This window comes from Electrophorus electricus, chromosome 19 (assembly GCF_041902795.1).
Source record: "Electrophorus electricus isolate QZ-2024a chromosome 19, ASM4190279v1, whole genome shotgun sequence".
NCBI classification, from domain to species: Eukaryota; Metazoa; Chordata; class Actinopteri; order Gymnotiformes; family Gymnotidae; genus Electrophorus; species Electrophorus electricus.
The window spans coordinates 11,565,383-11,593,374 of NC_137515.1; the positions used below are offsets into that span (position 1 = coordinate 11,565,383).

Genomic DNA, 27,992 nt, shown 5'->3' on the forward strand with positions numbered 1-27,992 from the left:
TCTCACCCAAATTAAATGTTTGTCTGACTAAATATTTGTTCATTTAAGTGAAGGGAAGCTTGTTTACATTTTTCCTAGAGATAGTATGGAAGCTTTTCATATTATTTCCTTGTTAAATAAGGCATACCTTGGCACTGCACCACACTTCCTGGGGTCAGAGATTAATTTGAGGAAGGACTGAATAGTTAAGATGATTACAGATGATTATTCAGGTATGAACATGAAAGGTTGAGATCTTGGCTCAAATTATCAAGGGTCAAAGTCATCTGAGAAATGTACTATAAGGCACTTCCTCAGTCCTTAAGATATAAAGAGCTAAAGGACAAAGCAGGCATTGCTGAAAACAGAATTTTCACATTATATTTCATGGACAGCTGTAAAGGGGTATCTCAAAACTCAAGTAATGTTCATAAAATCTCAAGAGGTCCAAACATCATAAAATAACTTTTATTTCACAAGAATATGAACAGATGGATATTAAAACAGCTTATGTTGTACACAAAAGCAAAATATACTATACATACATTTGTCATGGACTTTTTGCCTTCCCCCATGAACAGTAGCCCAATGTTTACTAACTCACCACATACAAATAAGGCAAATGCATTTTTAAATACACATGCATGGATGTTGCAGGACAAAATGTTGAAGGAAGGCAAACTTTTAATTTACTAAAGCCGAAAAAACCTGGCAACAATAAGGGCGTTTTCTTTAAGAATATTAACTGAAATGTTTTTACATCCTATAGCTAACCAAAAAAAAAAAAAAAAAAGACAAACACCTCAGTCTTTAATGTAGTCATTTGTAATTATTACCAGTGTCCCTTCACTGTGCTGTTGGTTCTGCCCTTGAACCAGCCTTGCCCTACACACCACGAGGCAAAGATGACATGTTCCAAATTATGGGTCATGGGGGCGCATCCAAGTTTCGACAGCATTTACAAAGGTCTTCAGTCCTAATCATTAAGATTTTACGATACGATCAGTTTCTGGACAGTGAGTCACAATTCCAGAGAAATAATTTTACATGTACAAAGGGCTTTGGTACACAAGATCCTGGCTGCTCTGTCCATCTCTTAGCAGTCTCTATCAATTTGCCTCTGGATGTAATCACAAACACAGTGTCTAATCCCACCTATCTGCAGAACCAGCATTTGCACACACGTTAAGATTTTATAAACAATCTTGTCAGGAGAGGGATGAATATGAAAACACACACACACACACACACACACGCATGCACTGACCCTGCAAGCCAGATTAAAAACAAAAACATTCTCTCGTAATATGTACTTTGACATATAACTAAATCGGCAAAGCTAAGTAGTACTGGCAAACGAATTATTTTTTTATTTAAGAAAAAAGTCTTAACAATGGGCCTTTATTCAAAGTATGGGTGGAAAGCAGCACAATTCCCCCCCATTTCGTCATGCCTAGCGCAGAAATGAAACATATTTCTGACAGTGACTTGGAATCAAAACAGCCTCAGAGGCCAAAATAAAAATCTAAGGCACAAATTCTTCTGTGACTCATTTTGAGTAAAAGAGGGATGCAATAATTCATACTACACTGAGTTAGAGCAAATAGCTAAACTCAAACTACACATCAGATTTTCTTTGTAATGCTGAACGAATGCATGGCATAGATCTGAATAGAAACTGTAATTTACAGTGAATTTTATTAAAATCAACCATCAGTTTGAGATACACTGTTAAATTAGATCATGCCTGTGCACCATAGTAAACCTGGTAAAGATGAGGCAGTGTCAGCCCATCATGAAGCAATTCAGTTTTGGTCAGTGCAGAATCCAGCACAGCCCAAAACAATACTGTTAAAACAGTAAACAAGACGCTTCATAAGGGATTGCTTATGGCTAGTAGCTTTTAAAGCCTTGTAAAACTGCTCAATCAAAACAAACTAATTAAAAAGGGTCAGATTACAATACCAGGAAATGCAATACCAAGGAAATACATTTTATCTGTAACAATTTCTGAGCCGTTGAATACAATATCACTACATGCATCTTTGTATGGAAAAAGAGCATATTTGTGCTTCATTTGGATTTCAAAAACAAACAAAAAATAAGCAACAAAAACGCATGCACTGTTTAAGCTTTATATCGCTGGGAACTGTATAAGAGAACAACCTGTTTTATAGACAACTATACAATAACCTAAGTATAAGTCTATATACCAATAAAACTGAAGATAAACTTCAATAGAATTCAATGTCATGAATAGCATTAGCTTCAATATAGATATCAGAAGTTTTTTGTAGTCCTGGAATTTAGTCCAATAATACCTAAGACAGTTATTTGAGTATTATAGTTGTAGTCCAATGCAAATGTCACCCATAATAAGGCAACCAGGAACTCGGGTTTATCAGAACAATGAAGACTTGAGTCCCAAGCAGATCGCAAAGCTGTATTCTTCATACGAAGTCCATATTTGCAAACAACACCCCCCCCCCCCCCCCCAACACACATACTGTTTTATGTCCTAGAGGTGTTTACCATAATGACAGTCTAGCACATCACAGCAAATTCCTGTTGAATTCTAGGAATTTGTCTGGGATAGAGGAAATGCAACAAGCCTCTGTCTGATTGCTTAGATCACACATATTTAGAGTCTCTGCTCAAGGGTGTCTGATTGGCTGACCACGCAACTCTGCCTGTGAGACTAGAACATGATCAATGGTAAAAATAATACAGTGTGCAGTCTGACCCATGGACCTACTAACATGTACAGTATAGTCTCTGGCGACCCACTAAATTGTACAATCAAGAGTATGCTTAACATGCTCTGTGTCTGTAAACTCGGTGTTAGTCCGGTTATGGCTGTGTTAAGTCCTGAGTGGGGCTTCAACTTTTACATTCACTTTCTATCTCAATGTTCCATGACTGCTTATATTCCCTCTTTGCACGACATTTCTATTTCTTCAGAGATAAACTATTATTTCTCTTGGTCTGTAGAATGCCATCTTGCTGTCAATGACATATGTAGGATGATTACTGTTAAATACACTGAAATGAGAGAATTAAAAAAAATAAAACATTTATGGACAATTACTGCTGACAGTATGCATTAAAGCCAACTCTTGATTTAGAACAAGTCCAGCAATCACAGATAGGTCCACCTGATCTGAGGCTGTCAAGCTACCACTGGGCCCCTGAGCAAGGACTGTAACTTTCAATTGCTCAGGTTGTATTCAGTCATAATTGAAAGTCGCTTTGGATAAAAGTGTCAGCTAAATGCCATAAATTGAAATGTATATCTGAGGCTTTAAGTGTATAAAACTCTTCAAAGGTTCAAATAAATGAAGTGATGAATCAACCTTCGTCTCAACATGTACAGAAGAGCCTCTGAAAATGCTCAGCTTCCTTCAGTCAAGTGTCCAGATGGCTGCAAAATTTCTCTTGTCCGTGTTTAGCAGCTGTGTTCAGATTCTGGAAGTTGAGAATGCCAACTTTATCCATAATGCCCGTTACTTGGCCCACCACTGGTTAACAGCCATGCTTTTTCCCCCCTTTGTTTTCACAGCATTCCAAGTGTCACCACAGCCAAATGGTACAGCTATTGGAGAAGCTGATGCAGCAGAAAACTGAAAATGTTTAGTTTAAAATACCAACTGATTCTCATTGTCCAAAGCTGGCCAAGTTGGCTTTGCATGACAAAGACAGAAAGCCAATAACCCTTTGTGTTTTCTGTTATGTTGTGCTACATTGCAGAGTTGTAAAGGTTCACAGTTCATGGGACTCAGAGCTCCACTGAAAGAAGTCAATCCCATCAGCAGCGATAGGAGAAAGACAGAATTGTGAATATTCTAGACTGACAGTGCTGCAATGGCAGTGGTGATGATTCCCTATGATGAAACCCTATAAGGGCTGAAAAAGTGAGGGCCAACCTGGAGGGAGGGAAAGAGACAGATTAAGAAGAAAGAAAATTCAGCAAAGGAAATGACAGATTAATCTATCAGTTTCAATGTGTCTCAGATTTGTGATGATTATAGGCTCCAACATAGAGCAGATCTATACACAGTTTCAGTATAAATCTTTGTATTTACAATTTTACATCATCCCTCCAGAATGCATCAAGGCAAATTCAGGCCTAGAGCATAGCTCATTAAGAGACATGGTGAAAAGATTAGCATGGTGAGTGCTAATCTCCTTGATAGATCTCCCTGTGTGCAAAAATGAACCTGACACTGTATTGAGACACTTAACCAGGCCTCAGGAATGCAAAAAGCACCCTCACACTCACACTCACACACACACCTAGAACGGGTTATGGAAACTTTGAGAACAAGCAGAGAGACTGGCATGACTCACTTTAGATTGGCAAGGACTTCATCTTCACCATGGAGGTTAGTTCCTGTTTTGTCACATTATGCTGTTTCCGGTTTCTTACCCTGCAATGATGTACAATGAAAAAATATATTAGGCCTAATCCAAATAAACACTGATGACAGTTTCCGTTGTGTCTAGGCAGTGTTGGCTTTGCCTTTTTCAGGCATTAGCACTCGTTTTTCTCATATTAGCACTTGGTTTTTTATATTAGCACTCGCCTATTTTGATCTGCCTCTGGGTACAAAATAAAACATCAACCACTAGTAGCCCCCCAAAAAGTGTTGTTTTTGTCTTCAAATGTATGATCCCTAGGTTCCATGGTGTACTCACTCCTACAGGCTCTTTGCCATCTGGAATAGTTTATTGCATGCTGTAACGATGATGAATGCCTTTCTCCACCTTAGGAACATTTCAAAGATTAGGAGCATGCTCTCCTTACATGATGAAGTAATAAATGTATGGACTAGCTTTTCTGTAAGATTGGACTACTGTAATGCTTTACTATCTGGCTGTAGCATTACGTGCCTAAACAAGCTCCACCTACTTCAAAATGCAGCAGCCAGAGTTCTTACTAGAACTAGAAAATCTGATCACATCACTCCTATCTTAGCTCCCAGTAAAAATTTGTATTGATTATAAAATACTTCTAATAACCTACAAAGCTGTGAATGGTCTTGCCCCATAGTACGTAAGAGAACTCTTAGTGCATTACGATCCACTACGTCTGCTTAGATCAAAAAGATGCAGGCACTTTACTAGTACCAAGAATAAAAAAAATCTACCACAGGGCGCAGAACCTTTTTCTATAAAGCTCCCACACTATGGAATAATCTTCCTGTAAATGTTTGAGACTCAAGACACAGTCTCAATATTTAAGGCTATGCTGAACAGTCAGGCATTTTATTAACTACTTCTCATCTTAGGTAAAGGTACAAATTTGTTGACTGACAGCAGCAGTGCGCTGATGTTCCAGGGTGCCCTCATGTCTGTGTTTCCTTCTGGCTCTATCCTTTTAGCTGGGCTGCTGTAGCCCACCACACCTCCACTCCAGCCAACTCCTCCATTGCCCTTAATCTCTTGCGGGATGTTATGATGTTATGGAGCCTCTATAGGCCTCAGCTGCCATGGCTACTCCCAACACCTCCTGTTATCCCCTCCTGTAGCCCACCACACCTCCCAGCTAGCCAACTACTTCTCTGTTGCCCTTAATGGACATTCTCTTGTGGGATGGGTTTCAGACATATGCACACCATCGGGACAAGACTAGGACCTCTAGAAAGTTGGACTAAACATTTATTTGTTTTTTAAAGTTTTTTCTTCATTTTTTATTTATTTTTCTCTTAAAATTGTTATTATTGTGGTGACCTTTGTCAGCCAGAGGAGGATGGCTGGGACCCCCCGCCCCCCCCCCGAGTCTTGGTTCCTCTCAAGATTTCTTCCTCATGCTCCAGGCAGTTTTTCGTTTCCACTGTCACCCTTGGCTTGCTTACTGGGGGCTTGGACTTGGACATTTGTAAACATCTTTTGAGATATTTTTTTTATATATATAAAATTTATTTATTTATTTATTTATTTTTTTGGGTGAATGCTATTCACCCTGACAAGGGTACTCACCACAGAAGAAGAGTGATGGTGGACACCACAGCCACCATCGCTGCTGCGAACAGGCTTATTATGAGCAACAAGCTCAGGCTTTCATTTTCAGGTGACATTTCTGAAAAGATGGCAAAATGAAAATGAACAAACACAACTGTTACATTCAATAGACAACAGAAACATCACCACAGACATTCAAAATCAAATGGAGATGAGCATAATTGTTGCATTTGATTCATATTTTTAGGTTGATAAATAATCCAGAAGACATCATCTCGATTTACGTGGACACATGAATTCATCATAAACAGATTTTTCAAACCTTCTAAGCATAATAGCTCTTTTAGTAGAGAAACTTCAATGATGATGAAACTTGTCTACCATAAATGATATTTGCACACTCCAGTTATGCTCAGTCAGTGAGTTGGAGAAAGTGCACAAGTTTTTCCTGAAGAGTTTATTATTCCCCCTGCAGCGTAGATCATATGTTTGTAAGACTGCTGAAAGTTTTACATTTAGACACCTTCACTACATCACTACTGACAGACTGAAAATGGGTATTTCTCTTGGTTTCTGAGTTATATCCTGGTAAGGAGAACTTTTGTAAGGCCTGTAGTATAGATTTGTTTGCTAACTAACTGATTGAACACATTTAAATCAGGCCAAAGCTGGAAACAGTTAGCCAATTAAGGCCAAGTGAGTCACACCAGTGCCTGCCACATGGTCTTCTTTTTAGAATACTGATCTGCCCTGTGATTGGTTGCTCATATGGGGTAATATCGGAGAAAGCACAGCCTCCACACACCAAAGGCCAGAACATCTGGGTAAAGCTGAAAAAAAAATGTATCTATCTGGAAGAGATCTCAAAAAGACATCTTACGAGGCATGCTTGATGTAAGCTTGCTCTCTTCCATGGCCAAAACCTCAAAGCTTTCATGTAAGGAAAAAATAACTTGTTCCAGAGGAGCAAAAGAAGTACACTTTTCAGTTTTTATTTCAACGGTTCTTGTTAAATTCTGGTATAATGATGGTAAAATAAAGTTACCTGGAGATTTATTCGTTGCCTTCACCGGAAACGTGGTAGGGAAAACTGACTCGTCAAAAGATTCTGCTGTTGTCTCTTCTGTACTTGTGTAAGGGTCTAAACCACAAAAGATCAGACTGAGAAAATACATATCAGTACATAATTGGAATCTATACAGTAACAGCAATCATACCAAATCTACCACTACTGGGGCAGTGGTAGTTCAGTGGATAAGGTACTTGACTTGTAATCAGATGGTTGCTGGTTCAAGTCCCACCACTGCCAAGCTGCCACTATTGGGCCCTTAACCCTCAATTGCTCAAGTTGTATTCAGTCATAATTGTAAATCACTTTGGATAAAAGCGTCATGTAAATCTATGACCTAAGGGTAACGTACTGTAAATCATTACTACATAATTTGCACTGAGGTTTTACAGAAACTCAGGCTTAATTTGCAACAGTCACCCCTGTAATGTAGGGGTAACACTGAAATCTAAGCAATTACATTCCTTAAATAAGACAAAAGAGGGTGCCACATCTACAAGAACCACACTGTAACATGATGCTGTGTCTGTTGTTGAAGTTAATGCTTATTTTAGGTGCCAATCAGTGTTGGGTAACTCAGTAAAGAATGGATTTTGTGCGTGCATGGACGCTCACTGCTCCAGGGCCGGCCCTGCACCATGTGACTCCATTCGCTCCACTGGCTGTGGTTGATGAAGGCATCCTGGGCTCGCACTTGGATATGATGCAGCTGGCCTACCATGGCATCCATGATGGTTACGCTGGTGTCCTCCGTCTCCAGCTGGACACACAACAGCCACACACACATACAACATATTCCCACTTCAACATATTTTATCATACAGCAAAGTTTTTAGTAAATACTAAAAGGTGCTTAACAAGGCCTGTTTTATTCTAAAAGATAAATTTTCAAAATGTTTGAGTCCCTGAAGATTTATCTGTATTTCCAGCAAACAATTGACCCCTTTGCATTAAAAAAAAAAAAAAAAAAAAAAAAAAGTACCCGTCAAAGAGTAAGACCAGTAAGACCTGTTTGTTTGTAAACCTTTATACCAGGGAAGTGCTCACATTCAGCACCGAAACTATCAGTTTGCACAGGTGCAACTTCCTATTCCAGCATTCTAACTAAAATTCTAAAATTCATGCTTTTGACATGCAAACTACTTTCTAAATGTGTCTCTTGACATGTGATGAGCTTCCAACTGCTCACCCCTACTTGCACCCCAGTATGCTCAGATACACTCAACATTTCAGTATGCTCACCCCTACTCACACTTCTGTATACTCAAAGATACTCAACACTTCAGTATGTTCATGACTTGTGACAATACTCTGCCCATTCTGCTAGGGCTGCAAAATGCTGCCTGTGATGGCAGTGGTAGCCTAAAAGTGCGCGCACACACACACACACACACACACACACACACACACACAAATCTGGTGTCCTGATGCTGATGGTGTCCAAGCTGTCTGGGGGAGACAGATAGGATCAGGAGCTGTGGGATGTGTGTGGAGCTCTGATGAGTGAGGGGGAGAATGAGGAGAGAGGAAGTGTACTGGAAGGGGAGGGGGGAGGAGGGGCCAGAGGTGCAGCAAGGAGGACAGAGTTCTTATCACATGATCAAGGAAAACGCTTGCCAAAACAGACCCTCTTTATGGACCATAGCAGAGGACACCACAGGTGACAGTCTGATAAGAGTGAGGACAGGGTTAGGCTAGGCCAGTTTTGTCCATCACTCCACAGCTTTCACCCTGGCAAGACACAGTGTGTACACTGATGTTCTGTGGTTGTATACTACAGTGGTCACAAAACCAGTCTGGCAGCTACATTAACAAGTAGCAACATTTGAAATGACAAACAAAGATTACAGTACTTGATTAGATATCTGCCACACCAGGTTGTGTGTGAAACAAATGTAATTGATTTACAAGTGGCAGTCATTTGTTGTTATTATTATTATTATTATTATTATAGCTAATAAATCAGCAAAGAAGTGAAGATGGTCAAACACTATTTTTAGGGAACAAGAAATCACACTAGCTTTTAAATAGTTAATGTCATGTGTTTTTCTTTCTTTCTTTCTTTCTTTCTTAGTCTCTTTCTTCTTTTCAAACATGGTCATTTGCAATGCTTCATTAGCTACTGTTGAATGTCTTGATAATAGTAATAATAATTAGGTTTCCAAGCATACAGTGATTTGGACACAGTATTTGGATATTTTTTATAATTTTTCTCTGCTTCAAAGGGTTCTACAGCTGCACCTTCCACCTAGCACACTGGTAAACATTTTGCATCTACTACTCAGAGAAGTAAAATGTTTTGATTGGTTCCTGAGGGGCAATATGGTGCGGATGTTTGCATTTTTCATCCAGCGCTCCTTAGCCAATGAATCATAATTCTTCTTAATAAGATGACTTCGAATTTGCATCTAGTTAGAAAATGGGCCATTTTGCATTAAAAGAACACTGCACATTTTCCAAAAAATGGCCAGCCCTCACAAATATGGGCTTGAACAGCTCAGAAAAACTTTACATGTCCAAATTTAAAAATACTTTTTACTGTTTTCTCATATGGCTGACACACCCAAAAACTGGGCATTTGCCACTTGAAGAGCTTTAATGCTCATCCCTTTATACAGCCCTTACCATACTTGACACCTAGATGCGTGGTGTCACTCTACATGCCAATAGTTACATACTTCGGGCTTTTCAGAAAGAATAAACCTGTTCAAAAACAGTTGCACACTTTGCCCAGTCCTCTACAAACTAAACAGCCTTGTCAAATCAATTTAGGTCAGTACATTTAGATTGGTGGACTTTTATTAGGGGGTGATGTAATGTGTGACTTTTCCAAAATTGTAGGAATCACCAAACTTGGCATGCATGCATGTCTCACATGGTTTTTCATCTCATTCCGCTGTAAACACATTCACACATCAGGCATTTTCACCAGCATCACACAAGCATTTTCCTCCTTTTTACATCTACAGATATACTGAGACAAACTTGTCTGCAAGACTCAGGATGTCTAATGCAACTAAAACTTCCAATATTCAACAACATTACCTCCGTACCACAAATCTGCAGAAGCTCCTCTTGGTCTCACATTGCTTGAAAACCTTACTTCATTGTTTGTGACCAATTTTTTGTTTTTATTATCTATATAATGTTCTATTTAACTGTAAAAAACTGTGAGTAGCTTTCCATCATCATTTCAGTTTGTTTCTTTCCTTTCATTCCAGGCCTTATCCAATTTACATTTTAATTATTTTTTCCATTTCCAAAAATATTTATTTAACAATTTGTTTTTAATGCACACTTATTTTACTTATTTTTACTTTATTTCATGCTACTGAACAACTTCTAAGCCATCAAACAGGAACACACCTTGGACCAGAGGTTGGACCCCACTGGCCTGTACTGCAGCTCAAACTTCAGGGGGAAAGCAATGTCATCGGACCAGGATACTGGAGCTTTCCACTGCACGAGCAGTTGAGTAGGCTGCCCCTCCACTTCCAAAGTGCTCAATGCTTCAGGAACATCCGGTTTTACTACACACACACACACACACGAGGAGGCAGCTTGGAATAAAGATAGCTTGAAAATGATCCCCAGCACGGTCACATAGTGTATGAAAAAAATCAGTATTCCAATCAGTTTGGGTATTAAACAGAGCGATTATTAACAACCATTTTCATGCCCCAGTATGGCATCCACAACTTAGCCTAAAACTTTAAAATATCGTAAACTGAAAACCAAAGTTGCAGGTTGCTATAGTCAGCCGATGGGCTTACAGTTCTTCAGGACGTCCACCTTGGTGAAGGTGGACATGGAGCCCAAGGGGTTGACCTCCGTGATGTTCACTATATGCCTGTTCCCCCAGAACTGCGGGTTGCTGATGGTGCACTCGTTAACCCCAGCAAGCTCCTGCTTACAGGACTCCGGCCATCCATTGTCCACCCTGTGGGGAGCAGGGCATAACTGCACCACTTGCATCAGATATTTTGGCACTTAAAACCACAATATGCATAAATGGTTTGGAATGTTTTTTCATTCTCTAACATTTTCTTCACCAAGAATAACCACTTTATAGAGTCTGTGAAATGGAATGATTTTTAATTCAGACAAATTTTTAAAATGTGACAAAGCATGACTATTGTGAATTTGCTGATGTTAATGATTTCATCATTTGACACCATTTATTTATTTTCTCAACGTGTTCCTCTCTAAATAAACATGATGGTCTCAATTAAGCCTTATGAGGAAATTAAGGAATTATTTTTCCACTCGCCGAACCTGTAAGAGGAGATGTACTCAGTGGGTAAGTGTGTTGCTACTATCTGCATCCATGAACAAATGATTCTGGAGTGACTTGGCACTTGGCAGGACACCCTGAGATGACCTGGGGGATCTAAAAGACAAAGAAAATCCCTCAAAATGATAAATAAATCCCAAAACAACCAACACCACTGCCCATACATTGCCCACTCTATTTTCCTGAAACCTTGAGGCACAGAGCATGAGCTAAACACAATGGGCTGAAGTCATGTACACACAGACATCAGCAATCTCGCCCTTCCGAACAGGAAGCTACAGGGCTGTGATTTAGTGATTTCCTCTGAGAGGAAGTCCTCAGAGTTCTAACTACACACTTCTTGTCTCCAGTGGCCCTTCCTCTAGTACATCTTCCAATTTTACAAATAAAGTCCCTGACTTTCACACCACATCAATGAAATAAGACTATACCATCAGGGGAGCTCAACATTATAAGTGTATATAAAGAGCTGTACAATTTCTAAGGATTTGTACATTTTTATATGGCAAAATATTCTCTTCTAGCTCATAATTTGTATTTATTCGTATACAACGCATTCACAGATTTTCTAAAATGACAGCTATGATTATAAGAAAGAAAGAAAAACACATGACATTAACTATTTAAAAGCTAGCTATATGATTAAGATTTTTTTAAATGAATTGAATTATTTCATAAATAATATGAATTTGACCAGTAATGCATGTTATAAAAATGTTACAAATTACACTGCCAGTAGAGATTTAGGTCTGAAAGCCTATAACAATAAACTTGCTTGGGGTCAGTCTATCTGTCCAAGCCAGCCATTTTATGTGGCACACATTTCAGAGCATTTCTGCCCTATCTATGTAATCTGCAGCAGCAGGGCTGAGTGTGGTAATGGCTCTGGAGCCCAGCCTTCACTCACAGCCCAGACGCAGGCGGACAGTCTGGAGGAGGGCCCCGCTCTGCTCATGGCAGCTGTAGTTGCCCTCCATGGAGCGTGTGGTGTTGAGGAGAGTGAGCGCCTCCCCGGAGGTCCTCCATGGCTGCACCGAGCTCCCGTTGTGCCACCACTGCACCGGAGACCTGTGGACCGGTCCAAACCCCGCATTCATCATCTCCAACAGTCATGCTTTCAGCCATTTAGCTAAGACCCAGCCCCTTGCAGGGAAATCAGCAACCCCTGAAACACCTAGAAATTATTTGTTTGGGATATCTTTGGAACCTGCTGCTCCCTCAGCTATTACGTTTATTGGCCTAGGATATCAGTGTCATCCAAGAGGCTGCTTTCAGTACAGGGGCCTAGATTGTCAAACATGGGGAGTAAGAAGTTCAGTGGTAGCATGGTGAATGGGACCAGTGTGATTCAGCCATGGCCGCTGGACCCATGCCCCTGTGCTAGGTCACAAAGCCCACCGTTATCTGCGTTTACTGGAAGGACAGACACAACCAGGGCTGGTCACAGACTCGCGGCGGCGGGGCTGGAGCAGGGGAAAGCTCTGGGGGACATACCCATGGGATGCTGCTCCACAGGCCAGTGTGATACTGGAGCCCAGATGGCCAAACTGGACGTCTGCAACTGGACAATACAGACGGGCAGATCAGTGACAGTGTAAATGAATACATAGTGGCAACACGGCAAACTGTGCAGGAATAAATGGTCTAGGTTTTATTCTGGAAAGTATCTTTTCAGAAGAACAGACAGCTATGATCAATTTGAAACATTAAGGCATGCAATGTTATGGCAGAACATCTTATTTTGTTATGTTGTGTCTTCTCAAAATAAAATAACCCTGTTGTTCTTAGGTTATTAGAATGTGTCTGGTGTTAAGCAGCATTCAGAAAAGTTAATATCCCTGTTCTGGTCTTGATATAGGCCAGATAATAGCAAACCAATTCCATTTTGAGCCATCTGAAAGAGCACCTCTTTGCCCTAAATGGATTGCATAGCAAGCCAAGCTGTGACTCCTTGTTGGAGTAGAACCAGATTTTCAGTGTTTATGTTACTGCCCCTTACTGCCCCTTCAGACCACAGTATTTATATCAAGGGTGGAATAACTGCCAAGCACTGGACCAAGAGAGGCAAACACACAGAGCCTCTCTCTCTCCCTCTCTCGCTCTCGCTCTCTCTCTCTCACACACGCACACACGCACACTTACTTATCTATACTCTGGGGAATGGCTAGCCTCCAGCACCCAGGGTCGAACTGTACTCCAGAAATGGTCAGGCTCAATGTCTGCTTTCAGGGAATACTGGCAGGAGCATATGATTTATAAACCACATTTCTCACATTTCTTCTCCTTGAGCCAGCAGAATTACCACCATTTATGCACCAGCACACAAACACGCATGCACACACATGCACATCTTGAATTAATTGCATGAGCTATATTCATCTCATGGGGTATTGCACTCGGCTTGGATTCTTGTACAGACGTTTATTGTTTTTGCAGAATGAGAAGAAAACTGTGTCAATGGTTTGGGGCTCAGGTGAAATGTTAAGGTAGTAAATCTGAATTCTGCTGGCAGGAGCCACAGCTGGCTAACTGGGTCATGCCCTGGCTGCAGCAGGACTTGCTACGGAGAGTTATCATGAGCAGGTCCAGGTGCTGGTCTTAGGCTGGCAGAACTGAATAGAGGCACACAATGTCCCCCATTGATCGGCTAACCCGAGGCACTGGTGTAGTGCAAGGGCAGGCGGCTCACCGGGCTTACCTTCATTGCTCCATATCTCCGAGTTGATGTGAACAAAGGACAGAGTGAGAATCCCGATGACTACCAGACCACCGGGGCGTGACGATAAGCCAGGCATCTGTGAAGAGCAAACACAAACGTGGTGATGGGCTTAGTCGAGGGACGAGCGATGTGAGGTCACTACTGGCAACATGCTACCAGGGTTCCTTAATGGGGGAGGGAATGTCCTCAAGTGAGCTGAGATAATGATATATGGTCTCTTCAAAACTCTACCTGCCTGGTTGTCATCGGTGCAATGGAATATGGCAATTACTGACAGGAGGGACCTTTGGCAGTGAAAACACATCTGCACCAGATGCATAAACTTATCCTGTCCATTCACCATAAAAATGGCACAGCCAATAAACACTGTCACATTGCATGTTTGATGAGGGAAACAAAGCATCTTGTAATTACAGTGTCAACACAGCTCCACCACTAAGCAGCTCAGAAATGATTTCAAACACCATCTCCAGCATCCTTCCTAACAGAAAACATATTTGACATCTCAGATTTCTAAACAAGAAACTCTCGAAGTTAAAACCAAGTCTGTTTGGTCTTTTAGTTCATTAAAATGTTCAGGAATGTTTGCCTTGATGGATTTCGGTCCTCCTAACTCAAGGTTGCTCTGTATTTGTGTGTTACTTCAAGGTCTGCTGCTATATTAAGTAAGGACGACTAAAATGGGCCAAGGCAATCCCCTTTTCCATGCCTAGAAACTCATGAAATGAGCGAAGCTGAGCTTGTGACCATTAAAAAAAATAAAACCAAAAACACACTGAAGCGTTCAAATTTTTTCTGATGGAACAGCTCTATTTGGTGCCTGGAAGCTGCAGTCATACACTAAGACTAAAATACTCTCAGTCTGTATATATTACAGTCTGTATATATGTATATATTACAGTGTATATTACAGAGTTAAGTCTTCTTCCTTCCCAGCACCCAGCCCTGCCTATAGAACCCCATGCTAACAGGTTTAATGAATAACCATGGCTCCTATAGCCAGAGGCATACGATTGAAAGGGAGAAGGATCTGAATAGAGGCATTCCAAAAAGGCCAACTCATTCAAGATGGTATAAAGACAAAACAATAAAACTCCCCATTGTTAAGGAACTTGGTGTAAAAATAAGAGCACATCACTGCCCCACATGCTATGTGTTATGGACAGTTTTCTAAATTAATAAAGGACAACTGCCATGGGTTATGGCACATATTGACCTATGTAAAGTTCAGTAGTGGAAACTGTGACATGCACACAAAGCACTCGTTGATCTTCATTACAGACTGGAGGCCAAAAAGAAAGAAAAACAGCAGAACACAGATTAACTTAAGACAATACAAGGAGTTTATTTTATCTCTGGGCATGACATAATGCATTCATTCATCCATTTATTCATCACAACAAGCTAGTAGTGGCTGATGACTCAGTACACTGTGGCCAGCAGGTTGACTCTCACTCACAGTGCAGTGCAGTTTCACAGGTATTAGATAATACTCAAACAACTACTCACCTTTTAAAAACTAGTAAAACAACAACAAATCATGTAATGTTTATTATTATGATTATAAGGTTATTTTATATGTCACATTCTAAACAATAGTTTCTTCAGTCATGTCAAAATTAGTTCAATCAAAATCACAAAATGTCTAATCATAATTATACTTTAATAACAAAACCCATTATGACTTTCAGACCAACAGAGAGAATGGCCTTAAGTAATAGCACCATCAGAAACATGTGGCAGAGGAAAGATTTGCTCACAGCAGCAGAATAGTATCCGTTCAAACCAGAGCACAGCTGTAATCCATCACTGATTTCAGCGGAATTATTGCAAAACACAACTGATGTATTCTCTTTCTTCTCACATTCAGGAGCATGTACTCAGTGTCAAAAGATGGAAACGGGGGGGGGGTCAGCAGCACAGACCACAGCCACCAGGGGCATCAGGGGCACCAGATTCTCACGAATCTGACAAATTTAGCACAGAGGTGTGTCCGCTGTTAGCTGGAACCCTGAGAAACACTCTTCTCTACCTGCTATCAGATGGCATTCTAACCAGGAGCTACTATACTGTGCCCACTGAACCCAAACTCACTTACACAGTGAAGGGACAGAATAAGTGTCTTCTATTTGTTTATTTTTCATGGACTCAAAACAAACCAATGGTGAGTCAGAGACCACACATCCATGCTTCATTTTATAAACTTCATATGGAATGAAGATGTGATACAATCATTATACACTGACTGAAGTATTTGATATCCTTCACAGTCCTACTTGTGTGCACCATAACCTAAGCACCATTTCAGTACAAAGGAAGTTTACATTTCAAATCCCGACATTCCAAAGTAGAAGCACCTGCAGCTCTGTGCCACTGCAGCTAAGCAGGGTGCTATTGTGATTCTACACCCCCCCCCAACCCCCAACAAATGGAACATTCCAGCTTTTTCCCCATACCACAAAAAATTAACCTCCACTCCTAATGACTTCTCCTCATACAGCATTTACTCCATAGGCCAGAAAGGACAGGTCTAAGCACTGCCCAGAAGGGCTATACTCAACTGAAATGTCAAAGATAATTCCTTCAAAAAAGGTCCCCTGTCTGCTGGGTTTTTCAATGGGCATGAGAAGCAGCTGGAGAAGACAAACACAGTACTGCTAATCCACAGTAAAAACAAGCCCTGAAGCATAGTTTCACTACCCCTCCTGCCATTTAGCCCAGTATGACTCGGCCATTTAAGAGTTGTGTAAGCCTTATTTATCTTGGGGTGATCCAGCACGGTTGCACAAACAGACAAAGGTGCAGAAATGGGTGGTCAGGCACAGCAAGTGATCCCAAGGTGAATTACTAACCTAATACACTCGCCGCTACAGGAATGGCTCCAAAATGGATTTGGGTTGGAGTCCAGTCTTACTTGGACCAATGGGAAACATTCTTTCTCCAGGGGTAAAAATTATGAAGCAGTGCTTTCGCTGCACATCTGTGTCTGCTGATGCCAGTGGTGATATTTCAGTTTAAAGTATGCATATAGATGTACAGTAAAATTACATTAAACACAGTTTGGTAGCTTTGCCATGAAAAAAACATGAAACATTAGCTAATTATAGGTTTATCTTACTGGCTATAAACAGTAATTGAGTTCTATGACTGAACCTACAAGTACCTATATGGAATTTATCTAATGATGAAACCGTAGGATACCGTATTCAGTAATATACCATACTCATGCTTCACAAGTACAAAGTGACATAGGTCATGTGCCATTATGAGCTGTAACACAGTTTATTTTCTTATTATTTGTTTATTGCATTATTATTTGCCCTTTTCATTTTCAGTGTGGAATGGTATAAAACAGTTCTTCTGAAAAAACAACCATATGGATTGGTTAACCAGTTATCTTAAATCACAGTTCTGCTATTATAGGGCAATAGAGAAGTTTTCCAACCACAAGTTCTCATATTTAAATATGCCAAACCAAAAACAAAAAATTAAATAAATAAACCTACCGCAGAACTATGACATATGCCAACCAGATGTGGGATCTGCAGATCTGCATAAATGTTGAAATGAAACAAATTTTTATGAGTGCCAATGGATGAATGTGTGTGAAGGATCTCTCAGGTTTTGCAAAGCATGGACATGCATGCATTTACCATGCTTTCTGACTCAGTCCTTGTGTTCAGTGATCATTCTCCAGAAACAGATTGCAGCATTGTCCAGTGAAATTAGACCATCAATCAATACTGAACAATCACACTTTTTAGTGCTCCATTTCCCAACAGCTTTCTATAAAGATCTGCCGGATTGTTTCTGGAAGTGCTGACACAAATCTTTTATACTGATTTGAACACAGTGTTGTGGTTTCTCCCTGAAGATCTAACATAATTATTAAAATGCTGGTTATAAGACAGCCATAAAAAGCAACTCTTGACATAAGACTGTTTGGAAGCTTTTCTCTGTAACCTGAATGTAGTATTTACTGTTAAGGTAGTGGCTAATGCTCACCACAGCAACCTATAAATACCATGCATCACAATGCAAGCAGGGAAAGAAGGAGAAAGAGAAATAGAGAGAGGGAGAGGGAGAGGGAGAGGGACCTGGGGGACAGGCTGGCCAAGAATGGGACAGACAGCTCCAAGAAGGCTGAAGAATGCAGCAACCCTGCCAGGATTCTGAGCCTCTAGTAAATCCACACTGTATGGAGAATGTTTAGTGGTCACCAGCTGCTGATGGCTGAGCTGACTTTTCTGTCAGATCCAAGATAACAAGCTGTATCATCATGGTTTAATGACATAAGATATTTGCAGATGCTAGCAGCACCTACTGCTATAATAAGTATTGTTAGCTTTGGAGTCCTGCTTGCTTGTTTGTTTAAGAAGAAATGGAAACATACATCAGCTGATAAGAGCAGTTTGTGTGGAAGTGACCTGCCATGATGGGTGCCCTCAGGGAAGGCACTTTGATGTCCCACATTGTGGCAACTGGCTTTTTCACAACATTTCACAAAACATTCATAATTTATAGATGTTTTTCACTGATCAATTTGTTCTATTAACCCAGACATGTTTGTCCCTGCCAGGGGTTGCCTGATCTCTGCAGAATAACTTATTAGCACCCTTTCAGCACCAGGCAAGTCCATGCATAGTTCTCTGCGATGACTCATGGAAGAATACTCAACAGGCTTCTTTTTTACAAGGGAAAATGTGTGGAGGGGGCTGAAAATAGATGGCATCCCTAATTTGGCACATTCCTCCCAAACAATACGGCCCAGTGGAAAATGAGCCAACACACACCAAATTCCACGGAAGGAAGACCCAACCAACTACTAAAACCACAAAATTCACTGCATGTTTTTCCACTGCTGTGGGTCAGTCTTACTATGCAGATTCATGCATATTAACCAGAACCTATGGACAAACAGCTAAATCAGTGAGAATGCCATTTACAGCTACTGCCCTGCAAACGGTCAACGGTGAAAGGTAATAAAATAAAATGTCAGACTTAATGATGGTGCATCACATAATGCTGATTGATCATTGGCCTAGTTAATGAGCCGCACAAATGAGGAAACTATAACATGCTTGAATTTTAATACTTTGGACAGCAACACATTAATTAGCTGAGGTCATGCCATCAAGCCTGTATTTTATATAGAGCCAAACTCTAATTGCATGTGGTCTGATGATCACTCTTGAGCATAGCGTGAATTCAACCTACATTAATCATTTTTTTATTCCTTATGGCTCCAGTTAAGAATCCCTGCAGCGCTAATAATGCCTTTACTAAAATGTACAATTTACTTTACGATGCTTTCTGGGGAGGTTTACGCACTACTTCAGATTTCTGCTTAAAGGCTCTAAAACATATGAACTGTTGATTTGGTCCTTATTGGTTTTAGAATCTATGAAGCATGTTTTTGCAGCATGTTTTTCCCCCACACTGTGCAGACAAAGTCAGTTAATGGTGCAATTAAGTCAAACAAGAGTAGAGGGGCTAACGGTGTATGGAAACTAGCACTCCTATGATCCCACACTAAATTCTACATATACATTTAAGAGTCCATGAAGCGCAAAATAAAATATTTATTTAAATATTGTTGTTATCTCGTCTTGGATCTACCCCCTTTTCACAAATGGAGTCCTTTTCAGAAAGTTATTTAAAATCTAATTGAAAAAAAAAAAAATTTCCCTCCATATGTCCTTGTAAAAACTAGATGAAAACATTTCCCACAGTTCCCTGCAGTGCTAGGCCAACTCAGGGTCTTCAGAAAAGAAAGAGAAACTTACTCTGTGCATCTTCACACAGAGTTTTAGAGCAAGTCAAAGAAAATAAAAAAGAGTAAGTAATCTTCCTCATTGTTTGGATAGGCAAAGCTTGCTAAACAATCCAGGATGTGGAGACAAGGGGGAGCCAGAGCCAGCATTCTCTCCCTGTAAGCCAAACAGGGACCACCCAGCAGTACAATGATAATGGCATGGCCTACAGCTGATTGGTTTGCAATGCCTGCAGAAACTTCACACTGTTGTTTTGATTTGCTGAAGAGCTAGGTTCAACTTCCTAGGTGTAGGAAAGGAGCCACAAATGACTAAAGACTGTACGATGAACAAGAGGAAGAGGATTATTGTTGTGTTGTTGTTTACAGATGTACAGTTATTCACAGATAAATACTGGGTATACAATGGCATTACAGTTTGCAAAGTTTGGTGAGGGATAGTAGTTAGCAGTAACCAGAAGAAACTGGATTTTTCTGTCATGGGAACAAGATCTGTGCTGAAATTGTGTGGTGAACATTACTATCCTGCCTTAGGCAGTGATTTAACAATGAGCAGTGTAGACAGCTGAACACAAAAGACTGCTGAAGTCAAGGGACCAACTCTTCTCCAATGATATTTTGCATACAGTATATATAATTAACAAAATATGTGGGTTATTCAGTGGATATCAGTGGAAATTAAACTGTAGACCAAGGCCAGCGTTCTGAATACAAGACAGCTGTGTATAACTCAAAATAGTCCCCAGACGCCAGGATGATAAGGGCTGAAAGTGCCCAAGGTTGCCAAGGTTACACAGCAGTGGCAACATACTTCACACCCCTCATGCCACTCCGCCACTATGACTGTCTCTGAGGAAGTGCAGAATTAAATTTAGCTTGAGCAACAATGCAGCCAAGCAAATAAATAAGTTGGAAAAGGGATTGCCAGTTGAAGTGGCAGGAGCAAAGGCTCTTTGCAACACGAGTCTTGGTGAACAGGCTGAAAATAGCACCCATCCTTGGCTCTTCTAAATGCAATATTTATACAATCTGACAGAAACAGACAAAGGGCTGCACTGGAACATCTGCCATGTGCGTCAACCAGCAAGCTGTGCTTACTGTGACAAAAGCTCTGGATTTGGGCTCTGTGAATTTGAAAACATTCTTTCATTTGCAAGACAAAAGAGCAGTTGCAACTGTTGGGCTTACTGGGAATATAGTCATCAGATTTGACATTACACAGGGCTGGCCATGCAGGGTTAGCGCTGTGGAGCTGAGCTCTATACCCGAGCGATCGCAGCCTCTCTTCCAGAGACCCTGGAATTTCCTTCAGGCACTGACTGGGAGAAGATGGCTCCCAGATGCCAGCTATTCACTCAGTTTTGGCTTCTTTCCCAGGATAGTTGCTGCTTTAGCCAGTTGTGCTACAAGTTAGACTACATATGAACACTTAAACCTCCCTTTACCCAGCACAGGATTAAAGAGATAGATGATAACATGTTTGCAGACTGATCGACTTCTTTTGTCTGGGTCTGCAGAATTGGCCTACAGACTTGGTGTTGATTACAAACATGCAAGGCGCAAAAAAAAAAAAAAAAAAAAGGTGCACCTGGAAGTCTGCACTTTTAGGAAACCCTTTGCTATCACTCAAAGCACACCCATCAGTCAGAAAGAGCAGAAGTAATTTACATCATGCAAAAGGCGGTGGTACACTAGAACTGCAAGTCACAGTTATGCCAAACTTCATGTTGACCAAACAACACTGGTGGCCTGTGATCTTCACTACTCATCCAGCAACGGCAGGTGAAATTTCTGGATCAGCAATTTCCTACAAGGCCTAGCTGACAATGACAGCACTCCTCGGCTCCAGCAGAAACTAGGCTCAGCAGCGTGCAGTGTAGTATGTCGCCAAGTTACTGCCGTGCGTAATTACAGAGGCAGCTGGGAGCAAAGTTCACTCCAACATGCCACCACATCATGAATGGCTCAAAAAGTCCACAACACAAAACATGTCATTTGTACAAATGAGCAACTTGAGCCAATGTCAGACAGCACGATGCCGGCTCGCAAAGAGCACATCGGTTGGAGCACGGCCGGAATGCCTTTAGCCTTTGTAATGTAATTGGCACAAAGGATATTGGGCCTTTGTGCAAGCTCACTCAATTTCAGCTCAGAGCCAAATGAGTCATGGAAAAAAGGGCTCTGGGATGGATAGCAAGGCGCTCTAAATAGGTTGTAACATTCTCATTTTGCTCTGGCAATTATACAATGACAATCACAACCTTGGTAACACTAGCGAAAAAGGCAAAATGTGGTTGCAATGCTCCATGTCCCACTCTGAGTTTATGTACTCTACATTTCAAATGCACAGAAAGGCACTGGTCCACTGAGCAAGCAGGAGTTTAGTGTGAAAAACTTCCTGGAGCTCTGTATGATTCCCAAGCACTGGGGCTCTCTCTGCAGAAGATAAAGTACTCTGCCCCCTATGAGTCATGGCTGCTGGGAAGAGCACGAGTGTTCTATTACTGCTGTTCCAACATGTAAGGCTTATGCATGGTTCCTGCCGCAGACATGTCTGGAGCTGGCTGGCATCTTGCCACTGGCACTGCCGATCGCTAAGACCTCAGCAAACAGGGTAGTGCTTCATCGTTTGCCCTGATACCGGTGCAGTCTACCTGGAGCCTGTTATTAGGCTGGTCAGCTCAGTGACTCCTTTTTTGGGAGTAGGGCAAAGAACAGCAGATCTCAGAGATAAAAGTTTTAGCCTTGATCAAAAGAGATGTCTGGCAAGGTCTCGGCCAAGACCGAAAATATCAAACTGCTTGCTCTAATAAACAGTCCATGAAAGAACACAGTAGTGTAAGCACTTTTAAGGAGTTATTTTGTATATCTTTTCCTTAACAGAATACATGAATGCATGCAAACTGGATAAATTAACAGGAACACAATGCAGAGGTTATAGAAATTAGTTTCTTCTAGACTTACAGTATATTAAAATCATATTGTAATAAGAAATCAGGCCAAAAAAAAAAAAAAAAAAAGATCATTACTGTGAGCCTGTCAAAGAACGCTCTGCAGCAAACAGAGCAGAAATTATGTTTTCAGCCAAGAAAACCTGTTCTGAACCTTACATGCTCTGACTGCATTCCAAATGGATGTTCTTCAGGCTATGTCACACAGGGACACCTTTGGTTTAGATCTCTGGAGAGATTCTGATCAACAGCAACAGCACTGTTAAAAAGGTGTGGCAACAGTTGAAACTACAGATATAGGTGGGGGGGGGGTATTCAAAAATACAATTTCATCAAACAAAAAGAATCTTATTAGGTCTGACACTCCTGTCATTCAATAAGTTGCCAAATGCAAATTTTGCCATTGGCCGGTCATTAATTGTAGGAAAGACACATTGGCAGACAGGCACCTTATGTGGTAAATGATTACCCTCCGCTCATAGCATTATGCATTACTGCATTTTACAACACCTGAAGCATGGCTGACCACTCCTTTGCCTTTAGTATTTTTTTCATGTCTGAAGTTTAATATAACATTGTCAAGAATACATTTTATATTTATCAGACAATTGTTTTAAATATCCAAACATTCAGATACCCCAAAATCAAATCTTGCAGCCAACTCATTCAAACCTACTTAAAAATCTTATGGACTGCCACATACAGATACGGAAAAAACCTGACAATTATGGATCAAATGTGTGAGGGAATGGAAAAACAAAGGTAACAAAAAACTAACAGCAGTAGAGTATGTATGCATCTAAAACTACACAGGTTAAAAGCAGCACTTAAAGAAAAGCATGGAGTCTGTGCACATACTTAATACTTCTGAAAATAGTTTCATGCAGTAATTCAAGGTCTTTCAAAGAAGTTATTTATCGTGCTAATTCAGTCATGCAAACATAGCACCAACATAAAGCCTTGCAATAAATGAATGAGCTGGACCCAGTTGGGGACCACTGGTAAAAACTGTTTGCAAACCCCTTATATAGACACATAAATCAGTGAGTCTTCAACTCACAAGGTACATTCAATCAAACAAAAAATATACACAAGAACAGGTTAGAGTTTGTCATTCACTGTCACGGTGCTGAGACAAAGTATGTAATGTGCTGGCTCCCTCTCAGGAGAATTTGACTGGGGTCCCTGGCTCTACATGCAGCATCTACCTTTTCAATCCGTGTGAATGTCAGAGCATTTACATAATGGCCAGTCAACTTCAAGTGTGCAGCAAAAAGTGTGCAGGGAGGGTCTCCCTCTCTCCCTAAGCTTAAGTTGCTGTGGTGCTCACTGTTGTGTGTTTCCAGCACACTGTACCCAATGCACATTGACAGTTGATTACATACATTATGTGAGTGATCCACTCACATAACAAAATATCATGCCAGTCAAATATATTATGAGCTGGTATGATATCTATGACAGGTCATGTTTTTCTGTTTAATGTCAGGCACGTGCCTTCACTTAAATATCACAGGGTGGGATAAATATTTGGAAAAAAACAGTTAAGGGTTGCGTTAAAGATTAATTTCATAGTCTAAATCCTCAAAGTATCTGTTTGTAATTCTGAGTTCTATACTATGTGTTAACTATACCAGATTAACAAGTAGTATAGAACTAAACCTAGCATATAGCCTGTAAAGTCAGTCCTTCCAAATTAAAATAATAAAAGGACTCCTGCTTTTAGGCTGCTGTTATAGGAATATCAACTGACAATAATAGTGTGTCGCGGCCCATGGTCGCAATGTGGGTCAATGTCCCTACACCCACCCTCACCTCCACTCCCTTTGAAAATATCTGAAAAGCACCAGATCCTCTATGCCAGAGTAAACCTAACATCATAAAGGCCGCAATAAGCTATTTCCGTTGAAGTCTGATTGTTTGTATATGATTACATATTATACAGCTATTTTATTTGCATAAATTTTAGATTTTGCTGTTCATGTGACTCAATATCCCTGACAAAGTCCTTCTGGATGAAATAACACAAACCCAAGAGCAGGGCCAATGCAGACATGTTGACTGCAGCTGGGCCATTTATTAAGCTGATACTATTACAGCAAATAGTTCCTTGAATGTAGCTTGACATTGCCATGCCCCAACTCACCATGTGAGCGGGCATCAAAGGCCTCAACTGGCAACCTCCACTTTTGCCCTAATTACCCTCATTTTGAATCTACGTTGTGTTCCAGTCTCTGACACTTTAGGCACATAAACAGGGCCATAATGAAGCTGCACTCTATTCCAGTGACTCATCATTGTCTCCATTGTGCTCGTCATATCAGAGGACACCCATCATAGCCATTTTGTAGGAAACGTGAGTAATATTTAATAAAAAGACATGGATCTTATGTTATTTCATGGGCAGTTCACAAAGTAGCTTGTCTTGAAAAAGTAAATGGGGAAATATGAGCTTGAAACTGATTTCTTCAGCAGGACCATCACAGCTAACAAAAATCCCAATCTTAAGCCAAGTGCAATTTTATTCTCAGAAGTGCTTGATACACTGGCAGCGAAATCCAGTCATTCCCTTAAACGAGGCCTTTTGTACCAATAGAGAAAACCAGTTGGGCTTAATTTAAAACTCATTACAACCACTACACAAAGTGAATTGAAATGAAAGCTGAAAAAATGGATTTGCTCTGTAGATGAGAAACTCAACTTGGCAAGTCAGTAAACAGCCAAGAATTCTGTTCTTGAGAAGAGAATGAGAGCAGAGCCAGAGACGTCAACAGAACACACCACTAACTAAAGTCCATTTTGTGGTATATTAATTGGCAGATACATTTTTCTCTTATTCTGAGTTTCTAAAGACCCAAAAGCCTTGTGTGTACATTCCTTGCCATGCCTCGCCTTTCACTTTAAAACAGAGGAATGCACATCTGGATAGATGTTCGCCATGTACATATTTTCCATGAGCTACTTTGTTCCAAGGTTCTCAGAAATGTTAAGACCTAATAGACAAACTAGACAAAATGACAAACAGACAAAATCTACAAACATATACATTCTTCAACTAGTAAACAAAACCTGCTGAGGTAAGGCTTATATGTGCAATCAGAAGTTGACCACAAGCATTCCTAACACTGTGAAAATCTAAAACTCTATAAATGACTATAAAAATTAAATAAAAAATTAAAAGCTTAAAAGGTTTAACACAATCCCACTCTGAGTAAATTAATCACAGAGAGTTGTTGGAACAATAACGTGGCTATTGGCACAGGACTTCTATGCAGGTAAACTAGAAAAAAATAACAGGGAGAAATGTAAACAACCCAGCAATGAGGGCACAGCTCTGATTTCAGTCCACACTTAGACCACACAACCTTTCTCTTTCAGTTTGCCTAGTGTAGGTTAAGTGGCAGCACATCAACACTTGTACATTTTTATCACCACCAATCATCATCATCATCATAATCGTCATCGTTAATAATAATAATAATTATTATTATTATTATTATTATTATTATTATCATCATTATCATCATCAGAAGCAGCAGCAGGAAGAAGCATTTTTAATCCTTGATCAGTATACTAGTCAGATAAGAATATCAGATAATAACAAGAAAATATATCCCGTCAATTAATCGGATTCCAACTTTCTTGCAGAAGATAATAAAATGTGCTTCGAGTTATAAATTGTATTAACTTTATAATCTTCACAATTTTCTTATATCAACTGCTGTAAACCTGTACGAACAATCACTTCGAAGCTTCTAATTATTCGTGTACATTGCGCATTTGATTCATTTGTGGTATGAGCGCCGTGTCTGCTCTAGTTAATTCTAAAAAAATGGAGAGCGCATATCAATCTCTAAACAAGCACGCCAGTAAAACTATAGTAAATAGTAAAGTTTACATTCTTCGTCTTGTAATTATGATTATGAAATTTTCAATGTACAGAAAATATTCTGTACTTTCATAGTTTTCGAACTTTTCAAAGGTTACAGGGCAAATGTTAGAAAGCTACGCTCCCATGGGAGTCCAAACTTTTCCTGCTCACTACTCTCACTAGCTTTTTGTTTTGTCTGTATATCTTTAAGACATACATTTAATAACGTTAACATTAAATCTTACCTTATTTCTCTTCTAATGCCATACAGGCATTTTGACACGGTTTCCCTCCATTGCTTTAGCTGGCGTAAGTTTATACCTTCGTAGTAGGACGAGCTAAGGATACAGAGCGGCGACGTGCCTCAGAAGTTCCTATTGGACGAAGGTCTTGTCAGTGAAAAGAAGTTTATCCCCACGTTTCCTGTGCGGATGTTGAGGAAATATTAACGGGATGGGTGTTTTGTAGCGTTAAAGTCATTGAAATCCTCTTGGACTCAGACGTTTGAACAAAACAAACAACAGTTTCCTCGTCTCTTCGACAATCTACTATGAATTTTACCTGTGATGAACGCGTGAATTTCAAAGCACGACGGTACAGAGGATACAGGTGTCCCTCCCTCAGTGATTCAAAAGAACAAAACGTCACAACCTTTTTCACTCAGCTGCCAAAAAGTATCCTATTTGCACAACAGGTAAACATGAAATTATTGAAATGCAAAATACAAAATAACAAAGAAAGAAAGATATTAGCATCCAAGCTAACTGAAGTTAGCTTTTGTGTTGGCTAAGTGGGTAAATGTATATAGATAATGAAGTGTGATGGTCCCACATGCACTCGTTTAATATTAAAACCGTCAAGTGCTTGCGCTTGGAGAGTTGCGAGCCATGGCATTATACTAGTGGAACTGTTACATCATATAATTAAAGTATGTGAGTCACAAATGAATTTATTGCTGGGGTTGTTAGGGTGTATTACGTTTCCATTAATCAATTCATATAGGCCTAACTAATTCAAAGCTGAGAATATTCTATTCAGGAAGTATAGAAGCGCAGATATTTTTCCCCAAACACATAGTTGACAAACAGTATTAGATCCTCAAAGAGTATTAGATCATCTGTCATATAAGGTAAGATGATTACCTCATATGACAGATAAGGCCAGAAGATTCTTGGAAAGCAGATAGATAAAAGCTTTTCAAGTTTCAAGTTTGGTTTATTTGTCACATACATAGTCATACACAGTGTAACTCGCAGTGAAATGGATTGAGAGTGCTCTGTCCAAACTGAGGAGAAAAAACGGGTGTATAGGGAAATATATATCTATATATACAAAATATATACAAAAATCTATAAATCTATACAAAATATATTAA

At 40.1% G+C, this 27,992-nt stretch overlaps 1 protein-coding gene across 2 annotated transcripts; it reads right to left on the reverse strand.

Moving 5' to 3' along the window:
- Window positions 1-433: 433 nt before the first annotated feature.
- On the reverse strand, window positions 434-27,203 carry il11ra (interleukin 11 receptor subunit alpha). Of its 2 annotated transcripts, none has more exons than XM_081702405.1 (12): window positions 26,863-27,203; window positions 13,993-14,098; window positions 12,798-12,864; window positions 12,211-12,371; window positions 11,285-11,399; window positions 10,783-10,949; window positions 10,376-10,539; window positions 7,625-7,769; window positions 6,986-7,081; window positions 5,959-6,058; window positions 4,327-4,406; window positions 434-3,902 (listed from the first exon to the last, which is right to left on the reverse strand). In XM_081702405.1, the coding sequence occupies exons 2-11, from the start codon at window positions 14,096-14,098 to the stop codon at window positions 4,328-4,330; spliced, it is 1,200 nt and encodes a 399-aa protein (XP_081558531.1). In that variant the 5' UTR covers window positions 26,863-27,203; the 3' UTR covers window positions 434-3,902; window position 4,327. The 2 variants fall into 2 exon arrangements, with proteins under 2 accessions (XP_081558531.1, XP_035391138.1); XM_035535245.2 differs by having other exon boundaries at window positions 14,002-14,098; window positions 26,863-27,196.
- Between the last annotated feature and the right edge of the window lie 789 nt (window positions 27,204-27,992).